At 41.9% G+C, this 27,442-nt stretch overlaps 1 protein-coding gene and 1 long non-coding RNA gene across 8 annotated transcripts in view; one reads left to right on the top strand and one right to left on the bottom strand.

Annotated features, from left to right (window-relative positions):
• LOC132380011 (zinc transporter ZIP11-like) overlaps nucleotides 1-27,442 on the top strand; it is a 795,493-nt gene that overhangs the window by 184,389 nt on the left and 583,662 nt on the right. For 5 of the 7 annotated variants that reach the window (XM_059948455.1, XM_059948460.1, XM_059948458.1 and 2 more), the window contains one exon: nucleotides 26,583-26,727. In XM_059948455.1, coding sequence (XP_059804438.1) covers nucleotides 26,583-26,727 — 145 coding nt within the window. The remainder of the gene's footprint in view (nucleotides 1-26,582; nucleotides 26,728-27,442) is intronic. The other 2 variants (XM_059948461.1, XM_059948456.1) reach the window with 1 other exon arrangement.
• LOC132380012 (uncharacterized) lies at nucleotides 4,184-11,969 on the bottom strand. The gene is made up of 3 exons (XR_009507611.1): nucleotides 11,791-11,969; nucleotides 10,571-10,800; nucleotides 4,184-4,868 (listed from the first exon to the last, which is right to left on the bottom strand). It is a non-coding gene; the product is annotated as an uncharacterized LOC132380012 (long non-coding RNA).

The following is a 27,442-nucleotide window of genomic DNA, read 5'->3' as shown; positions in this document are numbered from 1 at the left end:
TACATGGAGCTTAGAAAAATAGAGGGCTATGGGTAACCCTAGGTAATTTCTGAAGTAAAGACATGTTCGGCACAACTTTGTGGTCCGAAGGGCCTGTATTGTGCTGTAGGTTTTTTATGCTTCTATGTTTAATCAAAAAGCTCTGAATTCTGGGCTTCTCCTCCTCCCTCTGCTACTGAATCTTTGACCAGCTTCTCAGGAGACCACAGTCTGTGTGGATCAGGAATAACATCCCCTTCTTGCTGACTGTCGGTATTGGGGCACCTCGAGGATGCATGCTTAATCCATTGCCCTTTTCTCTCTACACCCTCGACTGTGTGGCAGGACCGACCAGGGTAGGTCTTACATGGTGAGGGGCAGGGCACTGAGGAGTGCAGTAGAACAGAGGGATCTGGGAATACAGATCCATAATTCCTTGAAAATGGTGTCACAGGTGTATAAAATCATTTTAAAAAAGGCATTGGCGCATTGGCTTTCATAAATCAATTTAATGAGTATAGGAGTTGGAATGTTATGATGATGTTGATGAGGCCTAATTTGGAGAATTGTTTCCAGTTTTATTTACTTAACTACAGGTGAGATGTAAACAAGATTAAAAGTATATGGAGAAAACTTACCAGGATGTTGCTGCGGTTTGAGGAGCTGATTTATAGGGAAAGATTGAGTCGGTTAGAACTTTATTCCCTAGAAGGTAGAAGATTGAGGGAAGATTTGATAGAGGTATACAGAATTATGAGGGATATACAGTAGATATGGTAAATGAACGCGGGCTTTTTCCACAGAGATTGGGTGAGATGACAACTAGAGGTCATGAGTTAAGGGCGAAAGGTGAAATGTTTAAAGGGAACCATGATAGAGTTGTAGTTAGCATGGTGCTATTGCAGCTCGGGACATTTTCCCGAGTTCAGATTTCAGTTCTGGTGCTGTTGTGCAAGTAGCTTCTCTCTGTCCTGCCTGTGAAATATGTGGTTTTTTTCTGAGTTCTCTGGCAGCAGGGCCCAGGCCCAAGATCAGGGAATGAGCTGATGTTTGGCCATTGCTGGAGCGGGCTTGGGCCCTGTCCTGAGAGTGAGGAATGAGCTGATGTTTGGCCATTGCTGGAGCGGGCTTGGGCTCGAATTAAAGTGACAGGGCCCTGTCCTGAGAGTGAGGAATGAGCTGATGTTTGGCCATTGCTGGAGCGGGCTTGGGCTCGAATTAAAGTGACAGGGCCCTGTCCTGAGAGTGAGGAATGAGCAGATGTTTGGCCATTGCTGGAGCGGGCTTGGGCTCGAATTAAAGTGACAGGGCCCTGTCCTGAGAGTGAGGAATGAGCTAATGTTTGGCCATTGCTGGAGCGGGCTTGGGCTCGAATTAAAGTGACAGGGCCCTGTCCTGAGAGTGAGGAATGAGCTGATGTTTGGCCATTGCTGGAGCGGGCTTGGGCTCGAATTAAAGTGACAGGGCCCTGTCCTGAGAGTGAGGAATGAGCTGATGTTTGGCCATTGCTGGAGCGGGCTTGGGCTCGAATTAAAGTGACAGGGCCCTGTCCTGAGAGTGAGGAATGAGCTGATGTTTGGCCATTGCTGGAGCGGGCTTGGGCTCGAATTAAAGTGACAGGGCCCTGTCCTGAGAGTGAGGAATGAGCTGATGTTTGGCCATTGCTGGAGCGGGCTTGGGCTCGAATTAAAGTGACAGGGCCCTGTCCTGAGAGTGAGGAATGAGCTGATGTTTGGCCATTGCTGGAGCGGGCTTGGGCTCGAATTAAAGTGACAGGGCCCTGTCCTGAGAGTGAGGAATGAGCTGATGTTTGGCCATTGCTGGAGCGGGCTTGGGCTCGAATTAAAGTGACAGGGCCCTGTCCTGAGAGTGAGGAATGAGCTGATGTTTGGCCATTGCTGGAGCGGGCTTGGGCTCGAATTAAAGTGACAGGGCCCTGTCCTGAGAGTGAGGAATGAGCTGATGTTTGGCCATTGCTGGAGCGGGCTTGGGCTCGAATTAAAGTGACAGGGCCCTGTCCTGAGAGTGAGGAATGAGCAGATGTTTGGCCATTGCTGGAGCGGGCTTGGGCTCGAATTAAAGTGACAGGGCCCTGTCCTGAGAGTGAGGAATGAGCTGATGTTTGGCCATTGCTGGAGCGGGCTTGGGCTCGAATTAAAGTGACAGGGCCCTGTCCTGAGAGTGAGGAATGAGCTGATGTTTGGCCATTGCTGGAGCGGGCTTGGGCTCGAATTAAAGTGACAGGGCCCTGTCCTGAGAGTGAGGAATGAGCTGATGTTTGGCCATTGCTGGAGCGGGCTTGGGCTCGAATTAAAGTGACAGGGCCCTGTCCTGAGAGTGAGGAATGAGCTGATGTATGGTTGATTGAAGCACGGGGCCAGATTGGAAAGGTCAGGGTGTTGGGAGCCACTGATCAGCTTGCTGCTCTGAAGCCTACTCATCTCTGTGCTGAACAGAGGCTGTGACCTGCAAATAACAGGCTCCTCGGCTGGCTGCAGTGATGAACGGGCTTCGTGGCCGAGGACTCACTTTTGTGAATTTTAGTTTTGTTTACTTTCTATTGTTCACAAAATTTGTTTGTTTTTACGCCTTGGGTGTTTGACGGCCTCTTTTAATGGTTTCTATTGGGTTTCTTTTTTCCGTGGTTGCCTGCAAGAAGACAAATTTCAAGGTTGTACATAGTATACTTTGATAATAAATGTACTCTGAACTTCTGACTTTCCTGCCACAGTCAAAAATGTACAGGGTAGATTAATTGGGCATTGTAAGTTGTCCTGTGATTATGTTAGGGTTTATCAGAGGTTGCTAGGGCAGCATGGCTCAAAGTGCTGGAAGGGCCTACTCCGCGCTGTATCGTTAAATAAGTAAATAAATAAACATGAGGGGGATCTTCTTCACTCAGAGGTTGGTGAGAGAATGGAATGAGCTGCCAGTGGTAGATGTAGGGCCAGTTTCAACATGGAAGAGAAATTTGGATAGGTACATGGATGGGAGGTGGGGGGAATATGGTCTGGGTGCAGGTTGCTGGGACTCAGCAGATTAATGATTGGGCATGAACTAGATGGGCTGAAGGGCCTGTTTCTGTCCTGTAGTGCATATCACAGTTACAGAGAAAATCTTGCAGCAGAATCAAAGCTGCATTATGTCATATGAAGAACATACACATAATAAAACATAAATTAGGCATACTTTAAAACCAATTTTTACTAGAGAGAACATAATTAGAATGAAAAAGTCAGTTTTAGTACAAAATGATTGAAGTGATTGTAGTGTTATTAAGTTGTCATGTTTTGGGCTCAAAAACTGAATGGTTCAACGAAAATAGATGTTCTTGAACCTGGTTGAGTGGAAATCCTGCCTGATAGTAGCTGGGAGAAGATGATATGGCCCACATGCTGGGCATCTACCTTAATGGATCCTCAATGGATGCTACCCTCTTGAGGCAGTGCCTTTGGCAGATACTACCAGTGCTGGGGAAGGATATACCCATGATGTAATGGGCAGAGTCCACTACTCTCTGCAGCTTCTTGCATCTTGTGCATTTGAATTGCTGTCCAAGCAATGATACCTTCAATAGTACATCTACAGGATTTTGCGTCAATGTTTGGTATCGAGCCAAGCCTCCACTAGGGTTGTTTGCTGTGATTTTCAGAAATCATTGGGATGGATGATGAACACTGAGGTGGTGTGAGAGGGAATAGTTCCGGTAAACACAGCCAGATTCAGGTTATTCACTTAAATGCTGGACCTTGAGATGAATATAAATGCACATTGTGAAGTTATGTTGCATTGAATCACCAATTACCCTGCCAGACAATTGTATTAGATAGTGGACTTTAAATAAATCATTGTTTGTGACAGCTGACTTGCCATTTTCAAATTTGCAGTCTCTCATAATTTGGGCCATGGATAAATAAAACTTTGAGTTATGTCCACAAAAATCCAAGAATCATCTGAATTAGCATTGTAAATTTGCCTTTGTGATTGATATATTATTACATGAATTCGGTCTGCAAAACACAAATGAAAGATAAGCTGGGCAACTTGTAAGAGTGAAGATATAATTTCGGTAACTGGAACATGATAACATCCTGCAGTGAAAAGAATTAAAATTTTAATTCAGTTGGTCAATAATGATAGCAACATGCTTCAGTCTTCAGAGGATCTGTCCCGGATCCAGCACGTAAGTGCCATAATGAAGAAAGCATGCCAGCACGTCTACCTCATTAGAAGTTGTGAAGATTCAGTATGGTATCTGAAACTTTGATGGATGCGTGGTGCAGAGTATGTTGACAAGTTGCACCACAGTGTGGTATCGAAAAACCAGTGCCCTTGTATGGAAAATCCTGCAAAAGGTGCTGGATACGGCCAGTCCATCACGGGCAAAACCCTCCCCATCATTCAGCACATCTGTATGGAGCACTGTCACAGGAAATCAGCATCCATAATCAAAGACCCCATCATCCAGGCCATGCACTCTTTCTCGCTGCTGCCATCAGGAAGAAGGTACAGGAGCCTCAGCACATGTACTATCAGGTTTAAAGGCAGTTATTACCCCTCAACCATCTGGCTCTTGAACAAAGGGGACAACATTCAATGTCACATGCCCCATCACTCTGCTGTTCCCACAACCCTTCGATTCACCTTCAAGGACTCTTCATCACATATCCTTGCTTATTTATTTATTTGTTTATTTATTATTATAATTCCTTTATTTGTCTCTTTCTTTTGATATTTGTACAGATTGTTGTTCATTCCTTGTACATTGGTTGTTGTCCATCTTGTTGGGTGCGATCTTTCATAAGAAGCTGCAGTAAGTGAGAATTTCCTCTATCCGGCAACCACAGAGAGAGCAAGCATTCCTTTACAAATCCTATTGCGTTATGAATCTAATATTAAGACATAGGAGCAGAATTAGGTCATTCGGCCCATCGGGTTTGTTCTGCCAATTTATCATGGCTGAGCCATTTTCCCTTTCAACCCCATTCTTTTGCCTTTCACCCCATGACCTTTCACCCCCTAACTAATCAAGAATTTACCAACCTCTGCCTTAAATACACCCAGTGACCTGGCCTGCACAGTCGCCTGTGGCGACAAATTCCACAGATCCACCACACTGGTTAAAGAAATTCCTCCTCATCTTCATTCTAAATGGATACTCTCTATTCTGAGGCTGTGCCTTCTGGCCTTAGACTCCACCACGATCGGAAACAATCTCTCCACATCCATATTGTACACGGTGGTCAGGTAGGAACCCAGGAACAAAAGTAGACCTGTGTGAGTGGCTTGTTCCGAGTCACTGTGGGCAGGTAGCATTTTTTTGCATGGCAATCTGGTCTCTTAACTTTGAATGACATGCAAGTTGCCTCTATTTGATGAAGCAGCAGTTACTTTATTTTAAACCAAAAACCAATGAATGAATTGTGTTCAACCACAGTCTATACAGTTTCTTTACTATAATTGTAATTATTCCTGTCAAAACAATAAAGACTATTTTTCTCCAACAAATCTGAACATAAAATTACAGTGTCACAACTCCAGGGAAGTAAATTGTCACTATGGGATCAAGGGGGGGGGGAAGAAAAAACAAAGCATTCTATTACACGAAAAATAGACATCACTGCAAGTGTTCTCAAGGCAATGACATGCTGTAAGTCTTGATGACATTTCTGTCATGTGGGAGCTTATCTTGAACCCTGTTGTGCGCTGGTACTTTGTCACATTGTCCTTGCCATCTGTTATTCTATAATGTTCGAGTGTTCAGTCTACAGGATGCTTATATCCTGGAGGTGGAGTGGGCGTGAGATTAATGGTGTTTTATTTTGTTTTTATGTACCACGTTCTTCTCCTCTATTTATCTTGGCCTTTCTGGCAGCTTGCCACCAGACAGCCTATCGCCAAGGAGACAAGATTGTTCCTGCAATGCATTCCTTCTGGACTCATGTTAATGCAGCTGTATTGTTGGCCACAGAGAGAAAGAGCTACCAGCCGGGTGGCCACATTTCAAAAGCCCTTGTCCCTTTCCTCTAAACCCAAACAAAGTCAGTACCGAACACCTTTACTAGTCCACCTTGTCCCGAGGAGCCACTTCCATTAACTCCCATTTGCAAAATACCAGGAACCTCGTCACAAACACATCAACATCTGCAGGTTTTGGAAATGTAAGCAACACACATAAAATGCTGGAGGAACTGAGAACCGTCCAGAAGAAGGGTCTCGGCTCAAAATGTTGACTGTTTGCTCCTTTCCATAGACGCTGCCTGGCCTGCTGAGTTCCTCCAACATTTTGTGTGTGTTGCTAGGAAACTCGTCACCTTCTGCAGTACCAAGGATCAAGTTTATTCACCATAATGCACTCAGTGGCCATTATTAGGTACCTCCTGTACCTAATAAAGTGGCCACTGAGTGTATGTTCATGAACTTCTGCGGCTGCAGCCCATCCACTTCAAGGTTCAATGTGTTGTGCATTCAGAGGTGCCTTTCTGCATACCACTGCTGTACTTTATTATTTGAGTGGCTGTCACCTTCCTGTCAGCTTGAAACAGTCTGGCTGTTCTCCTCTGACCTCTCTCGTTAGCAAGGCATTTTCGTCCACAGAACTGCAGCTCACTGGATGTTTGTGGTTTTTCGTACATTCTCTGTAAACTCTAAAGACTATTGTGTGTGAAAACCCCAGGCAATCAGCCGTTATACTCAAAATCAGCAGTTATCAGCAGAAATACTCAAACCACCTCGTCTGGCACCAACAATTATTTCAGGGTTCAAGTCACTTGGATCACATTTCTTCTCCATTCTAATATTTGATCTGAGCAGTAACTGAACCTCTTGATCATGTCTGTATGCCTCTATACATTGAGTTTCTGGCTCATGATTGGCTGATTAGATATTTGCATTAATGAGCAGGTGTACCTAATAAAATGGCCATTGAGTGTATATTTTCATAGATTAGAAATTTGTTGCCATGTGTTTGTCAGGGCATGAAATAAAGCAAAAAAAAACCCAACATTCAACAAATATAAAGAATAATGAATTATATAAAAATAAAGTATTGATATGGAATTACATGTGCATAAATACCAGTATGCATTTACAAAGTAAACAGCATTATAAAATCTGTTTTAAAGTGTTTACACTGCAGTGCCCTGCTGGAGTAACAGATAGAGGAGGGTAGGGTTCTAAATATAGAAACATAGGAACATAGAAAATAGGTGCAGGAGTAGGCCATTCGGCCCTTCGAGCCTGCACCGCCATTCAGTATGATCATGGCTGATCATCCAACTCAGAACCCTGTACCTGCTTTCTCTCCATACCTCCTGATCCCTTTCGCCACAAGGGCCATATCCAACTTCCTCTTAAATACAGCCAATGAACCGGCCTCAACTGTTTCCTGTGGCAGGGAATTCCACAGATTCACCACTCTCTGTGTGAAGAAGTTTTTCCTCATCTCGGTCCTAAAAGGCTTCCCCTTTATCCTTAAACTGTGACCCCTCGTTCTGAACTTCCCCAACATCGGAAACAATCTTCCTGCATCTAGCCTGTCCAATCCCTTTAGAATTTTAATAGAATCAATAAGATCCCCCCTCAATCTTCTAAATTTCAGTGAGTATAAGCCTAGTCGATCCAATCTTTCTTCATATGAAAGTCCTGCCATCCAAGGAATCAATCTGGAGAACCTTCTCTGTACTCCCTCTATGGCAAGAATGTCTTTCCTCAGATTCGGGGACTGAAACTGCACACAATATTCCAGGTGTGGTCTCACCAAGGCCTTGTACAACTGCAGTAGAACCTTCCTGCTCCTGTACTCAAATCCTTTTGCTATGAATGCCAACATACCATTTGCCTTTTTCACCACCTGCTGTACCTGCATGCCCACCTTCAATGACTGGTGTACAATGACACCCAGGTCTCGTTGCATCTCCCCTTTTCCTAATCGGCCACCGTTCAGATAATAATCTGTTTTCCTGTTCTTGCAACCAAAGTGGATAACCTCACATTTATCCACATTAAATTGCATCTGCCATGAATTTGCCCACTCACCTAACCTATCCAAGTCACCCTGCATCCTCTCAGCATCTTCCTCACAGCTAACACCGCCGCCCAGCTTCGTGTCATCTGCAAACTTAGAGATGCTGCATTTAATTCCCTCATCTGAATTATTAATATATATTGTAAACAACTGGGGTCCCAGCACTGAGCCTTGCGGTACCCCACTAGTCACTGCCTGCCATTCTGAAAAGGTCCCGTTTACTCCCACTCTTTGCTTCCTGTCTGCCAACCAATTCTCTATCCACATCAATACCATACCCCCAATACCGTGTGCTTTAAGTTTGCACACTAATCTCCTGTGTGGGACCTTTTCAAAAGCCTTTTGAAAATCTAAATATACCACATCCACTGGCTCTCCCCTATCCACTCTACTAGTTACATCTTCAAAAAATTCTATAAGATTCGTCAGACATGATTTTCCTTTCACAAATCCATGCTGACTTTGTCCGATGATTTCACCTCTTTCCAAATGCGCTGTTATCACATCTTTGATAACCGATCTAGCATTTTCCCCACCACTGATGTCAGACTAACTGGTCTATAACTCCCCGGTTTCCCTCTCCCTCCTTTTTTAAAAAGTGGGGTTACATTAGCCACCCTCCAGTCTTCAGGAACTAATCCAGAATCTAAGGAGTTTTGAAAAATTATCACTAGTGCATCCTTTATTTCTTTGGCTACTTCCTTAAGCACTTTGGGATGCAGACCATCTGGCCCTGGGAATTTATCTGCCTTTAATCCCTTCAATTTACCTAACCCCACTTCCCTTCTAACATGTATTTCCCTCAGTTCCTCCATCTTACTAGGCCCTTGGTCCCTTACTATTTCTGGAAGATTATTTATGTCCTCCTTAGTGAAGACAGAACCAAAGTAGTTATTCAATTGGTCTGCCATGTCTTTGTTCCCTATGATCAATTCACCTGTTTCTGACTGTAAGGGACCTACATTTGTCTTGACCAATCTTTTTCTTTTCACTTATCTATAAAAGCTTTTACAGTCAGTTTTTATGTTCCCTGCCAGCTTTCTCTCATCATCTTTTTTCCCTTTCCTGATTAAGCCCTTTGTCCTCCTCTGCTGGTCTCTGAATTTCTCCCAGTCCTCAGGTGTGCCGCTTTTTTTTGCTAATTCATATGTTTCTTCTTTGGACTTGATACTATCCCTAATTTCCCTTGTCAGCACGGGTGCACTACCTTCCCTGGTTTATTTTTTTGCCAAACTAGGATGAACAATTGTAGTTCATCCGTGCGATCTTTAAATGCTTGCCATTGCATATCCACCGTCAACCCCTTAAGTATCATTTGCCAGTCAATCTTACTTAATTCACGTCTCATACCTTCAAAGTTACCCTTCTTTAAGTTCAGAACCTTTGTTTCTGAATTAACAATGTCACTCTCCATCTTAATGAAGAATTCCACCATATTATGGTCACTCTTACCCAAGGGGCCTCACACAACAAGATTGATAACTAACCCTTCCTCATTGCTCAATACCCAATCTAGAATGGCCTGCTCTCTAGTTGGTTCCTCGACCTGTTGATTCAGAAAACCATCCCACTTACATTCCAAGAAATCCTCTTCCTCAGCACCCTTACCAATTTGGTTCACCCAATCTATATCTAGATTGAATTCACCCATTATAACTACTGTTCCTTTATTGCACGCATTTCTAATTTCCTGTTTAATGCCATCCCCAACCTCACTACTACTGTTAGGTGGCCTGTACACAACCCCCACCAGCGTTTTCTGCCCCTTAGTGTTATGCAGCTCTACTCATATCGATTCCACATCCTCCCGGCTAATGTCCTTCCTTTCTATTGCATTAATCTCCTCTCTAACCAGCAATGCTACCCCACCTCCTTTTCTTTCCTGTCTATCCCTCCTGAAATTGAATATCCCTGGATGTTGAGCTCCCATCCTTGGTCACCCTGGAGCCATGTCTCTGTGATCCCAACTATATCATATTCATTAATAACTATCTGCACATTCAATTCATCCACCTTGTTACGAATGCTCCTCGCATTGACACACAAAGCCTTCAGGCTTGTTTTTACAACACTCTTAGCCCTTATACAATTATGTTGAAAAGTGGCTCTTTTTGCTTTTTGCCCTGGATTTGCCTGCCTGCCACGTTTACTTTTCACCTTACTACTTTTTGCTTCTACCCTCATTTTACACCCCTCTGTCTCTCTGCACTTGTTCCCATCCCCCTGTCACATTATTTTTAAGCCTCTTTAACAGCAGTAGTAAACGCTTCCCCTAGGACATTGGTTCCAGTCCAGCCCAGGTGCAGACCATCCTGTTTATACCGGTCCCACCTCCCCCAGAACGTTCCAGTGCCCCAGAAATTTGAATCCTTCCCCCTTGCACCATTTTTCAAGCCACGTATTCATCTGAAATATCCTCCTATTAACAGATATTTTAACATCCCTGTGTTAAGTTTTGGTTCATGAATGTCTGGAACAGAAAGAGATCTTTAAGCTGCTTAGGTCTATGTACAGAACGAAACCACATATCAATGTGATTTTCACTATATGCCCAGGTGCTGTTACCTGACCAACATCTGTGCTTCATTTATTTTTTGTTTGTGCAAAAGTTTGTTGTCTGGAGCAGTTGTCTCCTTGTAAATTCAGAGGGAGATGGGTCTCTTCTCTGCAAGGCAACATACAAGTTGCTCGAGGGGTGACTGTCTTGCTTCAGAGGTGTTCTGGCTGACTGAGTTCTGAATACCTAATGATGGATGGTATGTGAGACAATGGAGAACTTCGAGGTAATGCACCTGCTGGCAAGGAAATTGGAGAGAAGAAAATGAGAGAATAAATAAGGATGCAGATTACACAGTCAGTGAAGAAGTTGCAAAGCAAAATATGCGGATTTTACCCCACATCACTAATGGACAGTTTGAAGTATTAAAGGGAACGGCTCACAACACTCTTAGTATCGGCTTTTAAGGGCTAGAGTTGTTTAAAAGTAAAAAGGCTAGCAATGACAGACAATAAGGTAACATTACTGTGTTGTTTTTTAAACAAGAATAGGTCACTAATAACTGAACTTGACTGAATTTTGAACTTGTCAGTTCACTGATTTCTGTATGAGGAAAGCTGTTGTTGTGCCCTGCGTGGCACACCGAGGAATCTCTGACAGAAACAAATGGATTTCTAGAAGTGCATATGCCTGTTCCAGATGTTGCTGTCATATTTCCTCCATTATTACGCTGTGTCATAATAATCTCTACTGCAAATTTTGTCGTGTGATTCAGCATACACTCTATGTACACTATATACACTCAACTATAAAACTGACCTTTGTAATGAAGTAACAGACCATTTAAACAGAACAGAATTAAAAGCAGTTGTGGTTACAGGATTATTTAGATTCTCACTTGGAGTTTTGGAATTTATTTCAGCAGAAATGAATCCCTTGGATCGTGAAATTTTTCCTTGCTAATGCATTCATCGGATTGAGTTTAGATCCTGCCCCTGTTTTTCACAGAGGGCTACTACTGTTGCACGTTCACATTTCTGAGATTAAAGTAAAATTAAAGCCTAAAGATGTACACTCAATGTTATAGAAACAGCTTTTCTTTCCCTTCAGAATGATATTTCTGAACAGTCTATAAACCTATGCACAGTACCCCACTTATTCCTCTTTGGAATTACTTATTCCTGATCGTAACTCCGAAGTAATTTGGAGCTAATGATGGGCAGCCACTGTTCTAATAGAGGGAACACGACAGCCAATCTGCACACAGCAAGCTCTATCAAATAGTTACCTGGTAATGATCGACGTTAGTGAAATGGAGCGAAGAATAATTATTGGACCTGATGCCCTCTGAAGTAATGTCAAGGAATATTTTGCGTCCCCCTGAGAAAGTGGACGCAGACTCACTTGTAATAGTGGATGATACTTCTTGCTCTGCAGTAGCACGAGCTTAGCCTGCAGTCTTGTGGACTGGAGATGTGAAGGCCCTCAGCTTGTCCAAGGCGGATGCAGCTGGTTTCAGTTGTTAACCGATAATGGTACCTGATAAATTACTTTCTCTGGCATGTTTATTGCTTCTGATTTCATTAGTATGGATCAGTTATTAGAGAGGAAATTAGAGTGCACTGCATTCTAACAGTCACAGGATGAGACTGAGGTTTTGTTAAGCTTTTATTTGCAATTTATTTTTTAAGCTTATGAATCATCTAATGCAAAGTTCTTCAAATTAAAACGTCCTATGGCACCTTGTTTATTAAAAGCTAAACACGTTGCTGGTTTAAAAAAAACACCCATCTCATGCCTGGCCAAATGATGATGAGACCCAACAATTACCATTTCTTGTTATCAAAAGTAATATAACTGTCAGTGCAATTATACGGATCACTCGGTTTTGGAATTGCTATAATACAGCATGAGTGAGATTCACTTCAAAGGAAAGAGCAGTACTTGCATTTATTCCACATCTTCCATTCCTCAGGATGACCTAACATATTGTGCACTGAATTAACTCAATGAATTGTCACCACGGTGGTAACTAAGGCATATGTTGAGCCATATAAAATGAGATGAGTGATCAGATGAGGTTTTTCAGGGACTTACACTGAGAGATCACTGGTCAACACAACCTATCTTAAAATCTTTTGCAGCACGCACAAAATGCTGGAGGAACTCACCACGTCAGGCAGCGTGCATGGAGAGGAATAAGCAATCACCGTTTCAGCTGACATCCTTCAGCGCCAGCCATTTATTCCACTCCCCAGATGCCGCCTGACCTGCTGAGTTCCTCCAGCATTTTGCGTGTGTTGCTTGGATTTCCAGCATCTGTGTGATCTCTTGTGTGTAATCTTTCTTGTGCTTGTTCAAAGGTGCGGTGTTCTCTGTTACATCCAATGGATTTCTGTCACTCAGACCACAATCAAGTCTCAGCCTGGGTTATGGTCAAAGTAAATTTTTTTCTCACCCATATACAATGCTGAGATTCACTTTCTTGTGGGTATACTCAATAAATCCATAATAGAATAACAACTTTAATAGAATAGAAACATAGAAAATCTGCAGCAGAACGCAGGCCCTTCGGCCCACAAAGCTGTGCCGAACATGCCTTTACCTTAGAACTACCTAGGCTTACCACTAGCCCTCTATTTTTCTAAGCTCCATGTATCCATCCAGGAGTCTCTTTAAAAAAAACCCCTATCATTTTCGCCTTCACCAGCAGTCCATTCCACACACTCACCATTCTGTGTTTTTAAAAAAAAACAACTTACCCCTGATAGCTCCTCTGTACCTACTGCCAAGCACCTTAAAGCTATGCCCTCTTCTGCTAGCCATTTCAGCCCTGGGAAAAAGCCTCTGACTATCCACACAATCAGTTCCTTTCATTATCTAGTACACCTCTATCAGGTCATCTCTCATCCTCTGTCGCTCCAAGGAGAAAAGGCCTTCACTCAACCTATTCTCATAAGGCATGCTCCCAATCCAGGTAACTTCCTTGTAAATCTCCTCTGCACCCTTTCTATGGTTTTCATGTCCTTCCTGTAGTGAGGTGACCAGAAATGAGCACAGTACTCCAAGTGTGGTCTGACCAGGGTCCTATATATCTGCAACATTACCTCTCGGGTCTTAAACTCAATCCCACGATTGATGAAGGCCAATGTGCCGTATGCCTTCTTAACCACAGAGTCAACCTGCGTGGCAGCTTTGAGTGTCCTATGGACTCGGACCCCAAGATCCCTCTGATCTTCCACACTGCCAAGAATCTTGCCATGAATGCTGTATTCTGCCATCATATTTGACCTACCAAAATGAACCACCTCACACTTACCTGGGTTGAACTCCGTCTGCCACTTCTCAGCCCAGTTTTGCATCTTATCAATGTCCTGCTGTAACCTCTGACAACCCTCCACACAATCCATAACATCCCCAACCTTTGTGTCATCAGCAAATTTACTAACCCATCCCTTCACTTCTTCATCCAGGTCATATATAAAAATCACAAAGAATAAAGGTCCCAGAACAGATCCCTGAGGCACCCCACTGGTCACTGACCTCCATGCAGAATATGACCTGTCTACAACCACTCTTTGCCTTCTGTGGGCAAGCCAATTCTGAATCCACAAAACAATGTCCCCTTGGATCCCATGCCTCCTTACTTTCTCAATAAGCCTTGCATATGGGGTACCTTATCAAATGCCTTGCTAAAATCCATATACGCTACATCTACGACTCTACCTTCATCAATGTGTTTAGTCACATCCTTAAAAAATTCAATCAGGCTCGTAAGGCATGACCTGCCTTTCACAAAGCCATGCTGACTATTCCTAATCATATTATGTCTCTCCAAATGTTCATAAATCTGCCTCTCAGGATCTTCTCCATTAACTTACTAAAGTAAGACTCACTGGTCTATAATTTCCTGGGCTATTCCTACTCCCTTTCTTGAATAAGGGAACAACACCCGCAACCATCCAATCCTCTGGAACCTCTCCTGTCCTCATTGATGATGTAAAGATCATTGCCAGAGGCTCAACAATCTCCTCCCACAGTTCCCACAATAACCTGGGGTACATCCTGTCCGGACTCGGTGACTTATCTAACTCAGTGCTTTCCAAAAGCTCCAGCACATCCTCTTCCTTAATATCTACATGTTCAAGAATCAACAAAAGACCATGCCTAGAATGGTAGAGCACGAACAGATAATTTCCAGAACTTCAAGACAAGCTTGATATTTAAGTGCAGTCAGAAATCCTCATCAGGATGTAGGAAATGTTACTTTGGCATACAGAATTTGTAATTTATCTTTGTTTTTAGATCAATATTAAGTTTGCAAGGTTGCTCCTTAAATAGAGAAGCATATGATAGAAAATCAGATGATGTCTTACTTGTATATTAGAAGTGTGTTCCACCTTCAGTCTTCAGGATGGTCTTCAACAAACTCGAAATAGTAACTTGACATCTCAGAATTAGCGTATCCAGCCTGCTGTAAACAATTAAAAGTTAATGAATATTAAAATGAATTGTAAAGGCATTTCTAAATGAAAAATAAATAAAACATGAGAAAATTTATTAAACTAATTAAATTCAATTAATTCAATAAATGTAATCTATTGCCATTCTATTATTATTTGGAAGAAGGTGAGCCAGTAATTATAAAGAATGATTTTCATTACAATACAACCCTACCTTGACATTTGGAGTAGCCAGATTAATTGGCAATTGTCAATATGTGTATATGCCAAAGTTACTAATAAGCCAATCACCCAATAGACAGGAACTGCAAGTTGTTATTTAAAATCTCCATTATGACTAACAAAGTAGGTAATTCTGTCTCTCAGGCACGATACATTACAGTTGAAACTGGGGATTAATAGTATCGTTTCCTGCAAAATTTGAATTAAATATGTCTTGTATCACAAAGAATGCTTGCAATTTGTGAACTGAATATTTGCCCTTTTGAGAAGCAATTCAATTAATGACTTGGATTAGTGAGATTTTGCTTCAGGCTCTTAATTTTTTTCCTTTGTACTTTCTCCCTAAACTGTGAATAATTTGGATCCTCATGTAGCTGTATTCTATCATGATTGGAACAAATGTTCTTCAAATTGACAAGAAGCAATGTAAAGTGGTAGTGTTATAAAACTAGTTGATGATAGAAATTAATAAAAGCTCTTTACTATGTGCTCTATCATATGACATAGACGATCGTGGTCTTTCCATGACCATGGTTGTTCTTGGCATATTTTTGTACAGAAGTGTATTGCCATTGCCTTCTTCTGGGCGTTGTCTTCACGAGATTGGTGACCCCAGCCATTATCAGTATCTTCAGAGATTATTGGCCTGGCGCCAGCGGTCGCATAACCAGGACTTGTGATGTGTGCCAGCTGCTCATACGGCCGTTAACCACCTGCTCCCATGGTTTCACGTGACCCTAATTGGGGGGGGGGGCTAAGCTTTGCCCAAGGGTATCCTGCAAGCAAGCAGAGAGAAGGAGTGCCTTACACCTCCTTTAGTAGAGATCTATCTTCAGCCTGCCATCCGTAAATGCAGTCAAGTTATTTATTATGAGTGTACTCTTCTTGAGCAAGGCCATTATTTTTGGTGGAAGCAAATGGGCCTGAGGTAGGTGCTGATCCCCTGCTTTGAGTTTCCAGAATCCACTTGATGAAGGAGCCAACATAATTGATTTGGGGAGATTTTCACGGTCTTGGTGGGTGTTTCGGTATGTTGAGCCAGTGAATATGAAGCAACTACTGTATATTGTTTAATCAGAGTAGTGTGGCAGGGAATTTGTAAGGGACCCCATTCCAATACGTTTTCTTCACTCAACCTTCTAGATTTAATATATCACTGGAAATGTAGGAGCTCTTGAAACAGCCTTAGTGAATTCTCGCCATGAATGAAGACAGCATGCAGGCTTAAGCTAATCAATACCAAATAATGTTCCTGTTCCAGATAGCAAACAGTGAGCATTTTGTAGTAATGCCTAACCACTCACTCATATTAAAACCTTAGTTTTAACTGTCCTTCCACCTTGTAGCTCTGTCCCCTCATTAGAGATATCTCACAAATGGAACCATCTCACTGTCAACCTGTTTGTGACCCTTTTGGGTTCTTGCATGTTTCAATAAGATCATCCTCACTCTTCAGAACTCCCAACAATGCAAATCTAATGTTTTGGCTATGAATAGTGGAACAAACATTCTTATCCAAGATTCAAGAGATTCATGGTTGTTTAATGTAATTTCCAGTGTACAAGTGTAAAAGAGATCACAATAATTGTACTCTGGATCCCAATGCAGCATACAAGTAAAAATGTAATAAGATGAAGAAGATATATGGAAAGTTGACGAGGGTAAAGCAGTGGACATTGTCTATATGTTGTCAATTAACCGGATTTGATCAGGGACCTCGAGGTAAAGGAGCCATTAGGAGGTAGTGACCATGATATGATATGTTTTAACCTACAATTTGAGAAGGAGAAGGGAAAATCAGATGTGTCAGTATTACAGTTGAACAAAGGGAACTATGGAGCTTTGAGGGAGGAGCTGGCCAAAGTTCAATGGAACAATACCCTAGCAGGGAAGACAGTGGAACAACAATGGCAGGTATTTCTGGGAATAATGCAGAAGGTGCAGGATCAGTTCATTCCAAAGAGGAAGAAAGATCCTAAGGGGTGTAAGGGGAGGCCGTGGCTGACAAGGGAAGTAAAGGACACTGTAAAAATAAAAGAGAAGTATAACATAGCAAAGATGAGTGGGAAACCGGAGGACTGGGAAGCTTTTAAAGAGCAACAGAAGATAACAAAAAAGGCAATACGCCGAGGAAAAAATGAGGTACGAAGGTAAACTAGCCAAGAATATAAAGGAGGATAGTAAAAGCTTCTTTAGGTATGTGGATAACAAAAAAAATAGTTAAGACCAAAATTGGGCCATTGAAGACAGAAGCCGGAGAATTTATTATGGGGAACAAGGAAATGACAGATGAGTTGAACAGATACTTTGGCTCTGTCTTCACTAGGGAAGACACAAACAATCTCCCAGATGTAATAGTGGCCAAAGGAACTAGGGTAATGGATGAACTGAAGGAAATTTATATTAGGCAAGAAACGGTGTTGGATAGACTGTTGGGTCTGAAGGCTGGTAAGTCCCCAGGACCTGATGGTCTGCATCCCAGGGTACTTAAGGAGGTGGCTCTAGAAACCGTGGACACATTGGTAATCATTTTCCAATGTTCTATAGATTCAGGAACAGTTCCTGCTGATTGGAGGGTGGCTAATGTTGTCCAAATTTTCAAAAAAGAAGGGAGAGAGAAAACAAGGAATTATAGACCGGTTAGCCTGACGTCAGTGGTGGGAAAAATGCTGGAGTCAATTATAAAAGAAGAAATTACAACACATTTGGATAGCAGTAGAAGGATTAGTCCAAGTCAGCATGGATTTATGAAGGGAAAATCATGCTTGACTAATCTTCTGGAATTTTTTGAGGATGTAACTATGAAAATGGACAAGGGAGAGCCAGTGGATGTAGTGTACCTGGACTTCCAGAAAGCTTTTGATAAAGTCCCACATAGGAGATTAGTGGGCAAAATTAGGGCATATGGTATTGGGGGCAGAGTACTGACATGGATTGAAAATTGGCTGGTTGACAGGAAACAAAGAGTAGTGATTAACGGGTCCCTTTCGGAATGGCAGGCTGTGACCAGTGGGGTACCGCAAGGTTCAGTGCTGGGACCGCAGCTGTTTACAATATACATTAATGATTTAGATAAAGGGATTAAAAGTAACATTAGCAAATTTGCCGAAGACACAAAGCTGGGTGGCAGTGTGAAATGTCAGGAGGATGTTATGAGAATGCAGGGTGACTTGGACAGGCTAGGTGAGTGAGCAAATATATGGCAGATGCAGTTTAATGTGGATAAATGTGAGGTTATCCACTTTGGTGGCAAGAACAAGAAGGCAGATTACTATCTAAATGGAGTCAAGTTAGGAAAAGGGGAAGTACAACGAGATCTAGGTGTTCTTGTACATCAGGCAATGAAAGCAAGCATGCAGGTACAACAGGCAGTGAAGAAAGCTAATAGCATGCTGGCTTTTATATCAAGAGGAATTGAGTATAGGAGTAAAGAGGTCCTTCTGCGGTTGTACAGGGCCCTAGTGAGACCCCACCTGGAGTATTGCGTGCAGTTTTGGTCTCCAAATTTGAGGAACGACATTCCTGCTATTGAGGGAGTGCAGCGTAGGTTCACAAGGTTAATTCCCGGAATGGCGGGACTGTCATATGTTGAAAGATTGGAGCGACTGGGCTTGTATACACTGGAATTTAGAAGGATGAGAGGGGATCTGATTGAAACATATAAGATTATTAAGGGATTGGACACGCTGGAGGCAGGAAGCATGTTCCCGCTGATGGGTGACTCCAGAACTAGAGGCCACAGTTTAAGAATAAGGGGTAGGCCATATAGAACAGAGATGCGGAAAAACTTTTTCACCCAGAGAGTGGTGGATATGTGGAATGCTCTGCCCCAGAAGGCAGTGGAGGCCAAGTCTCTGGATGCTTTCAAGAGAGAGCTAGATAGAGCTCTTATAGATAGTGGGGTCAAGGGATATGGGGAGAGGGCAGGAACTGGGTACTGACTGTGTATGATCAGCCATGATCACATTGAATGGTGGTGCTGGCTAGAAGGGCCAAATGGCCTACTCCTGCACCTACTGTCTGTTGTCTATATGGACTTCTGTAAGGTCTTTGACAAGGTTCCGCACGGAAGGTTATTTAGGAAGGTTCAATTGTTAGGTATTAATATTGAAGTAGTAAAATGGATTCAACGGTGGCTGGATGGGAGATGCCAGAGAGTAGTGGTGGATAACTGTTTGTCAGGTTGGAGGCTGGTGACTGGAGGTGTGCCTCAGGGATCTGTACTGGGTCCAATGTTGTTTGTCATATACATTAATGATCTGGATGTTGGGCTGGTAAATTGGATTTGTAAATATGCAGATGATACTATGGTAGGTGGCATAGTGGATAATGAAGTAGGTTTTCAAAGCTTGCAGAGAGATTTAGGCCAGTTAGAAGAGTGGGCTAAATGATGGCAGATGGAGTTTAATGCTGATAAATGTGAGGTGCTACATTTTTGGTAGAAATAATCCAAATAGGACATACATGGTAAATGGCAGGGCATTGAAGAATGCAGTAGAACAGAGTGATCCAGGAATAATGGTGCATAGTTCCCTGAAGGTGGAATCTCATGTGGATAGGGTGGTGAAGAAAGCTTTTGGTACGCTGGCCTTTATAAATCAGAGCATTGAGTATAGGAGATGGGATGTAATGTTACAATTGTACAAGGCATTGGTAGGGCTGAATTTGGAGTACTGTGTACAGTTCTGGTCACAGAATTATAGGAAAGATGTCAACAAAATAGGAGTACAGAGAAGATTTACTAAAATGTTACCTGGGTTTCAGCACCTAAGTTACAGGGAAAGGCTGAACAAGTTAGGTCTTTATTCTTTGGAGCGTAGAAGGTTGAGGGGGGACTTGATAGAGGTATTTAAAATTATGAGGGGGATAGATAGAGTTGACGTGGATTGGCGTTTTCCATTGAGAGTAGGGGAAATTAAAACAAGAGGACATGAGTTGAGAGTTAGGGGGCAAAAGTTTAAGGGTAACACGAGGGGGAATTTCTTTATTCAGAGAGTGGTAGCTGTGTGGAATGAGCTTCCAGTAGAAGTGGTAGAGGCAGGTTTGGTATTGTCATTTAAAGTAAAATTGGATAAGTATATGGACAGGAAAGGAATGGAGGGTTATGGGCGAAGTTCGGGTCAGTGGGACTAGGTGAGAGTAAGCATTCGGCACAGACTAGAAGGGCCAAGATGGCCGGTTTCCGTGTTGTAATTGTTATATATGGATTCATTATATGTCCATAAAGCGATGCCTGGCACAAGTGTGTCTATACATATGGTGACTCTGACAGGAAATGATAAAGTTATAATGGTGGGAGATGTGGAGATGATGATTAACATTACTGGTTCGGGCAAGTAACTGTTTTTGAGCCTCTAGGTCCTCGCATGGATGTTAAGTAGCCTTCTCCCTGATGGGAGTGGAACAAGCAGCCCACTAGCAGGGTGTGGGATCCTTCATGATATTGCTGGCCTTTTACTGGTCAGCGAAAAACTGAAAACTCTATTGAATCTCTTCTGAACCATGTCCAGTAGTGATGTATCCTTTCTTAAATAAAAAGACCAAAGTTATCCTTATTCCAGATGTGGCTCCAGCAAAACTCTTTAAAAGTTAGAAGAACACTTTTCCATTTTCTAGCAACAATCCCTTGAATTAAAGGCCTCTTCCTAAGGAGCCTTGTACCTTAATCTGTATGTTTGATATTACCGTAAATTCCGGACTATAAGCCACTACTTTTTTCCCACGCTTTGAACACTGCAGCAACACTGTGGCCTATACTACGGTGCGGCTAATGCATGTTTTTTTTCATGCCGCCAAAAACATTTTGCCTCGTAACAGTAGACTGTTATGAATCCCGTAACTGGAGAACTTACCAGCAAAGATAGAGAGGTCCGTTGAAGTCTGATGTCACTATTTTCAAACGTTTTATTTATAAAGGGACACGAAAGTAGGGTTAATACATACATTCAGATAGTGCACATCGTCAACACTCAATCTAAAGCGCGGGTATAGTAATAATCATCATTAAGAAGTGAGCTCTGCTGGTGTCTAGGGGGTAATAGATCGTCCGTTGGAAATATAAAAGTCACTCAGAAAGTCTGCAGGCCTCAGCCCTTTGAAAATCGCTGGGTTTCACGTGGGGTGACTGAGAGAGAGAGACTGGGGGAGAAGAGAAAGAACTTGCCGAGTCTTGATGAATCTTCCGTGAAATCGGGGGAGCGTTGGTTTCCTCTCCCCGATGTTAGTTAAAAGTGGTTTTCTGTGATTCCAGCCACAAATTCCAATCCCGGAATCTAACGCACGTGGCTTCCTTCAGAATGGCTTCCCGCTGCTGCGGGAACACTCTCGTGTCTTCTTGGTGCGTCTGAGGGGGCTGTCCCCCTGAGACTCTCCTTTATACTTCCTCACGGGGTCGCAGGTGTCAATCAGGTTGGGATGATGCAATCTCTCTCTCAACCAGCCCACCTTGACCGAGGGCTTTTCACGTGGTCTCCATGAGACAATAGTCACTGTAGCATTATCTTGCATCCCGGGTGGGACGTGCAATTTGGCACGTTTCTCTCTCTCTCTCTCTCCTACTGGGTCTACTGACCCCCCCCCCCCCCCGACGGGTGCTCTTGCGATTCTCACAAAGGAGGGGGCTGGGATCATAGCAAGACCAATAAAATTGATGAGTAGTTCACAGAGGTCCAATGAAATTGTACGATAAATCAAGCGCACTTTCACAATTAAATTATTGTAAATCAGTCATTTGTACTCACCCTCATCAACATGGAAAACACTCGAAGAAAAGCATATGATGCAGCTTTTAAGTTAAAGGCGATCAATAACTTTTCCTGGTAGGCTGCAGTATATATATTTTTTTACTAGTCGTTAGGAGATATTGGAATGTTGTTCGTGCACTGTTCAGTAAAAAAGTATACGCAACGTAATTTGTGTGTTACCGATACGTATGTATATTTAAAAGTAGCTGTGTTACAGGCACTGTTCGAAAAAAAGCATTTGCAATATGTATTTGTTTATGTTACCATACGGATTTAATTAAAAGTTAAAAAATCCTCACGTGTAATATCTTTCTGTGTATATATCTCATATTACAGTGTGGGACACCTGCGGCTTAAAATCCAGTGCGGCTTGTACAAATACAAAATTGATTTTCTTTCTAAAATTAGAGCGTGCGGCTTTTAATCAGGTGCGCTCTGTAGTCCGGAATCTACGGTATTTTTTCTATTCTATTATTTGTATATTGGTGCACTTGTAATGCTGCGGTGACACTGTAATTTCCTTTGGGATCAATAAAGAGTCTGTCTATCTGTCTGTCTATCTATCTATCTCCCCTCATCATTCTTTTTCAATTTCTGTCTAATTAGATAATAGTCTGTCTTTGGATTTCTTCTACTGAAGTCCATTATATAATATTTTCCCACATTAAACTTCCTTTGCCCAGTTTTTCCAAAGTAAATTTGTTATCAAAATCCATTCATGTCACCAAATGCAGCCCTGAAATTCATTTGTCTACTTTCATTTTGTCTACTTATTCAACCAAAGAACTGCTCCCAATAAATTTCTATTTAAGCAGTTCTGACCGCTTGTTTACCACTGTATGCCTTCACACCAACCAACCTCAATTGATGACATTTGCGGTACTTAAAAAATTGATATAAGTGTTAACTTGCGAAATCCACTTCGTAAACATCTTTGCTTCTTGACCCCATTTTTAATCTTCAGACACTCTTCAAAAGCGACCTCTTTGATATTTTTGGTCACCCACACCTTACTGTCTCCCCATATAGCTTGATGCATCACAGGGGGCAGCTTGAGGGCTTTTAATATGTGGTAAGTGCCATATAAACTCAGACTGGCACTATCTAAGCTGGTATTGAATTGGCTACTTGCCTGGAAGCAAGTGTTTTAGATAATTCCACAGCAGTTCTCTTTAATCTGAGGGGTATGTATCTCCTGCAGTTCAATGTTTCCATCAAAGGATTCTCTACAATTTTACAATTAGAGCCAGTATCAGATGTGTTATCTCTGCAGTTTAATATTGAACTTCATTTGGAAGACAGCTCAGCAATTGTACTTAAAGGAGATTAGAATTAAATTCCATTCATTTTGTGTTCCTTATCTCGTCCTTTCCAGTTACTCCAGTTTGAACATAATCCGTAGAATCTTCTTAAGAATACTTGACTTCACAATCTTGGAATGGACTGCTAATATTATATCTGGTGTCTTGAATAATTAATTACTGTGGACTGCTGAATTTATTTTGTCTTCCCGCACAAAAAGGATAAATAATTTTTTTACTGAAGCGGAGTGGTGACTCATTATTAACGGGATGGCAGGTTACCTCATTATCACGAATGAGAAACAGATGAAGTCGTGAGTTTTGCAGTATAAACGCTTAAAGTTCCTGAGGGCTGACCCTTCATTGCAATATATTGGAAACAGAAATAAAGCATGATATTTTAATTAAGAAGAAGGCTCTGTTGTTGATTGATGTTTAATCTCACAGAATGAAGGATTGCTGTTGTATTCTATGGTGCATTCAAGATCAAGGTGATTGTGTTGTCTCTGGTGTTGCAGTCTAGCATGTATTTTTAATCAGGGGCTGAATTATTTTACCAAGATTGTTGCCTTGTGTGTTGATTTGTTTGTATTATAGATGTACTAAATAGATTGCAAAACGAGGATATTATGTGGGTGGGGGGAGAATGGGAGGGAAGAAAGGGGCTTGTTTTACTATTGTTATCATTTTGTTGCTTTTTTTTGAGTAATGCGTTGTTCTGCTGAAAATTGTGGGCATGCTATGTTGGCATCAGAATGTGTGGTGACACTTGCAGGCTGACCCTAGGAGATCCTTTGTTAATGCAAACTGTGTACTTCACTGTATGATTTGATGTGTAGGTAAGTACATCTGAAACTGAAGTTACACACACAAAATGCTGGAGGAACGCAGCAGGCCAGGCAGCATCTGTAGGAAGAAGCACTGTCGACGTTTCAGCCTGAGGCCCTTCGTCAAGACTAACTGAAAGAAAAGATAGTACGAGATTTGAAAGTGCTGGGGGGGAGATCTGAAATGATAGGAGAAGACAGGAGGGGGTGGGGTGAAGCTAAGAGCTGGAAAGGTTATTGGCAAAAGGGATACAGAGCTGGTGAAGGGAAAGGATCATGGGACAGGAGGCCGAGGGAGAAAGAAAGGGGGAGGGAAGCACCAGAGGGAGATGGAGAACAGGCAAAGAGTGATGGGCAGAGAGAGGAAAAAAAAGGTAGGGGAATAAATCAGGGATGGGGTAAGAAGGGAAGGAGGGGCATTAACGGAAGTTAGACAAATCAATGTTCATGCCATCAGGTTGGAGACTACCCAGACGGAATATAAGGTGTTGTTCCTCATTTCAGCATAATTTTAAATACTGCCTGTCACGATCCAGTCTGAAATGCCAGACCACTCTGACCTGGTCTTGATGTATTAGTTAGTGTCTTTATTTGTAAATGATTTGATATTGCAAAGTATTATCACATAAATTCCCCCACCATAATCTTGTGATACTGTACAGACTGAGTTGGATAAATACTATTTTCCATACAAGTGCCTACTATGTTTGTGTTTCTTTCTTTACTCCTAATGTACTCTTTCACTTCTTGTTTTCTTCTCCCTTTCTGTTTCCTCTTCATTTTATTTTGCTTCAAACTGCACAAAGCATGTCCTGAATCTTACTATAACCTATCATTCACCTCACCTTAACCCTTTGCTACTGCTGTTCATGGGGGGTTCAGAATGAGAACCATTCCCTCTGCTAAATTCAAAGCTTGGAAGAGAGCAAAGAAGTTTTTCTTCTAGATGTCTCTTGGGCTGCGCCAATTTCGTAGGGAAAGTTTCCAACATTGCAGTGGGAGAGTGGAGAAATGTGCTGCCTGCCATTATGGTGAAGACATTTGGTTGAAACAAGTGTTTCTTTATGCAGTAAATTGTGCAATGTATGCAATTACTGTCTTTCAATCTGAATGGTTATAAATGAATCAGCAACAGAACATTTTTGTTTACATGTGCAAGCACTTGTTGTAAAGTTGCTTCTAAATTACTTCCTGTTTTACAATTCTTTCCAAAACTGGATTTCTTGAACTCATCAGGATTTGTTAAGCATACAGTAAACGTATCTTAATACAAACTGAAGCAGTGGCTTTGCAAAACCATCATCCAACATGTAAAACACACAAAATGCTGGTGGAACGCAGCAGGCCAGGCAGCATCTATAGGAAGAAGCACTGTCAACGTTTCGGGCCGAGACCCTTCATCGGGACTAACATGCGCCTTGTTGTTCCAGTTTCTGCTGTTTGTTATTGCATCTCAGCTGTTCAGTTGAAGGCTAATGTGTATTTTTGAATGTAAATGTCATGAGCATATTGCTAAGGAACGTAGATAGAAGCAAAAGGAATCCACTTGAATAGTTGCCTCACCATTCAATGAGAAGAGGAATGAGAAATGTCATTTACTACTGCTTGCTATTTGTACTGTGGTTTGGTGGCAAATTGGAGCATCATCACACTTGTCCCAATTGCTTGTTAGATGGGACATTTTCCTTTCAGAAATGCAGAAGAGTCTGTTTGTGGGAAATTACAACAAAAAAATATTGATCTCTTTGAAGTGAAGCTCTCACTTTTGGAAAAAAAACAGGAGACCTTCATGTCAGGGTTGTTCTTCAAGAATTGTAATTAGTTTATTTTTGTCATGTACTGAGATACAATGAAAAGATGATCTTGCATACTGTTCAACAGATTTTTACACAGCGCATAGAGGTAGAACAGTGTAAAGCAATAAGAATGTACAATAAAATATAACAGTTACACAGAACAGTCTATAGAGAGAGGACAATGTGTAGTCATGCCACTCAGGGACTTGGGCTATATTACATTTTTCCCTTGTGACTGCATGCTTTTCTGAAATCGTAACTTTATGTGCTATTTGTGCTGTGTGCTGTTGGGAATGTGTTTTGCACCTTGGCGCTGGAGAAACACTATTTTATTTGGCTTTATTCGCGTATGGTTGAATGATAACTAAACTTGAACTTGAAAGAGCACTGAAGGCAAACAGTATGGTGCAAGATCATAGCAACGCAGATTGGAGTACTGATTATAATAGGAAACTATTTAGAAGTTTTATGACTGCAGGATAGAAGCTGTCATTAAGCCTCGTGTCAGCAGTATAGTGCAGTACATAAATTTACTACAGTATTGTATGTCTAACAAAAGTGGGCTTGATGTTGACCCCTCATCCAGCAGTCAAATCCATTATGTGACTACACTCTGTGACCCAAACTTAGAAAGTAAAGATGTGTATAGCCATAAGACATTAAAAACAAGCTCATGTTCTGCTTCTGTTCCTAATTGCCTCCTGTCCAATTCTTTTTTTTCCCACCAGGGTGTTGATGATTCTCCACAAATGGCATTTGCACTCAATCAGGAGCCAAAGTCAATGAAGGAGAAGAAAGACGATGATGCTGCAGATTCCCGGTTGCAAGATGAAGAGTTTGCCATCCGGATAGGTAGAGGTGCACTATTAGCAGGCAAGCATCGTGTCATATGCCGACAAAAGCAACAAAAAACTAGGTTGAAAAAGGGAGAAATTGAATTTAGTTAAAGAAAATATTAACAAATGGCAATTAAGGCTTGGTTCTGTTCTTCTGACGGTTTGTTTGCTGAGATTTAATCAGCAATGAATGGCTTTGGAGAGTTCTTCCTGCCTTTGGCTGGGGACTATCATCTAATCTCTTCTAACTGATGTGGTAAATTATCTGCTTTGCTCTGGTTGCATGTTCAAGCCTTATATCTTCTTTTATCTATGATTCAAAGAGTGTTGCTTTCTTCAAGTTGCACAGGCCTTTTTCACAGTGAATTTCATCAGTGAGTGCAGGCAGTACTGTAGATGGCATAATAGGAATGCTCCATCATTGATAATTCTTCCAAAAAATAAACACGTAGTCTAAACATCAATATTGACTGCTGAAATAGATTTCCATGCAAATAAATGTAAAAACAGAAAAATAAACCTTTTTTATATTAGGAAGATGTTTTCATGTTAACTTCCTCAAAATCATTTAATTTTTTTTAAGCCGAGGATTCTGCACATGCTGGTAATGCAGAGTAACCACACACAAAATTCTTGAGGAACTCAACAAGTCAGGCAGCGTCTTAAGTCCAGTCCCTATTCCATTCTGACGTGTTGGTCCGTGGCTGCCTCTCCTGCTAAGATTAGACCACTCTTGAGTTGGAGATGCAACA

This window comes from Hypanus sabinus, chromosome 23, assembly GCF_030144855.1.
Source record: "Hypanus sabinus isolate sHypSab1 chromosome 23, sHypSab1.hap1, whole genome shotgun sequence".
Classification (NCBI taxonomy): domain Eukaryota; kingdom Metazoa; phylum Chordata; class Chondrichthyes; order Myliobatiformes; family Dasyatidae; genus Hypanus; species Hypanus sabinus.
This window is presented reverse-complemented; position numbering and strand designations above follow the sequence as displayed.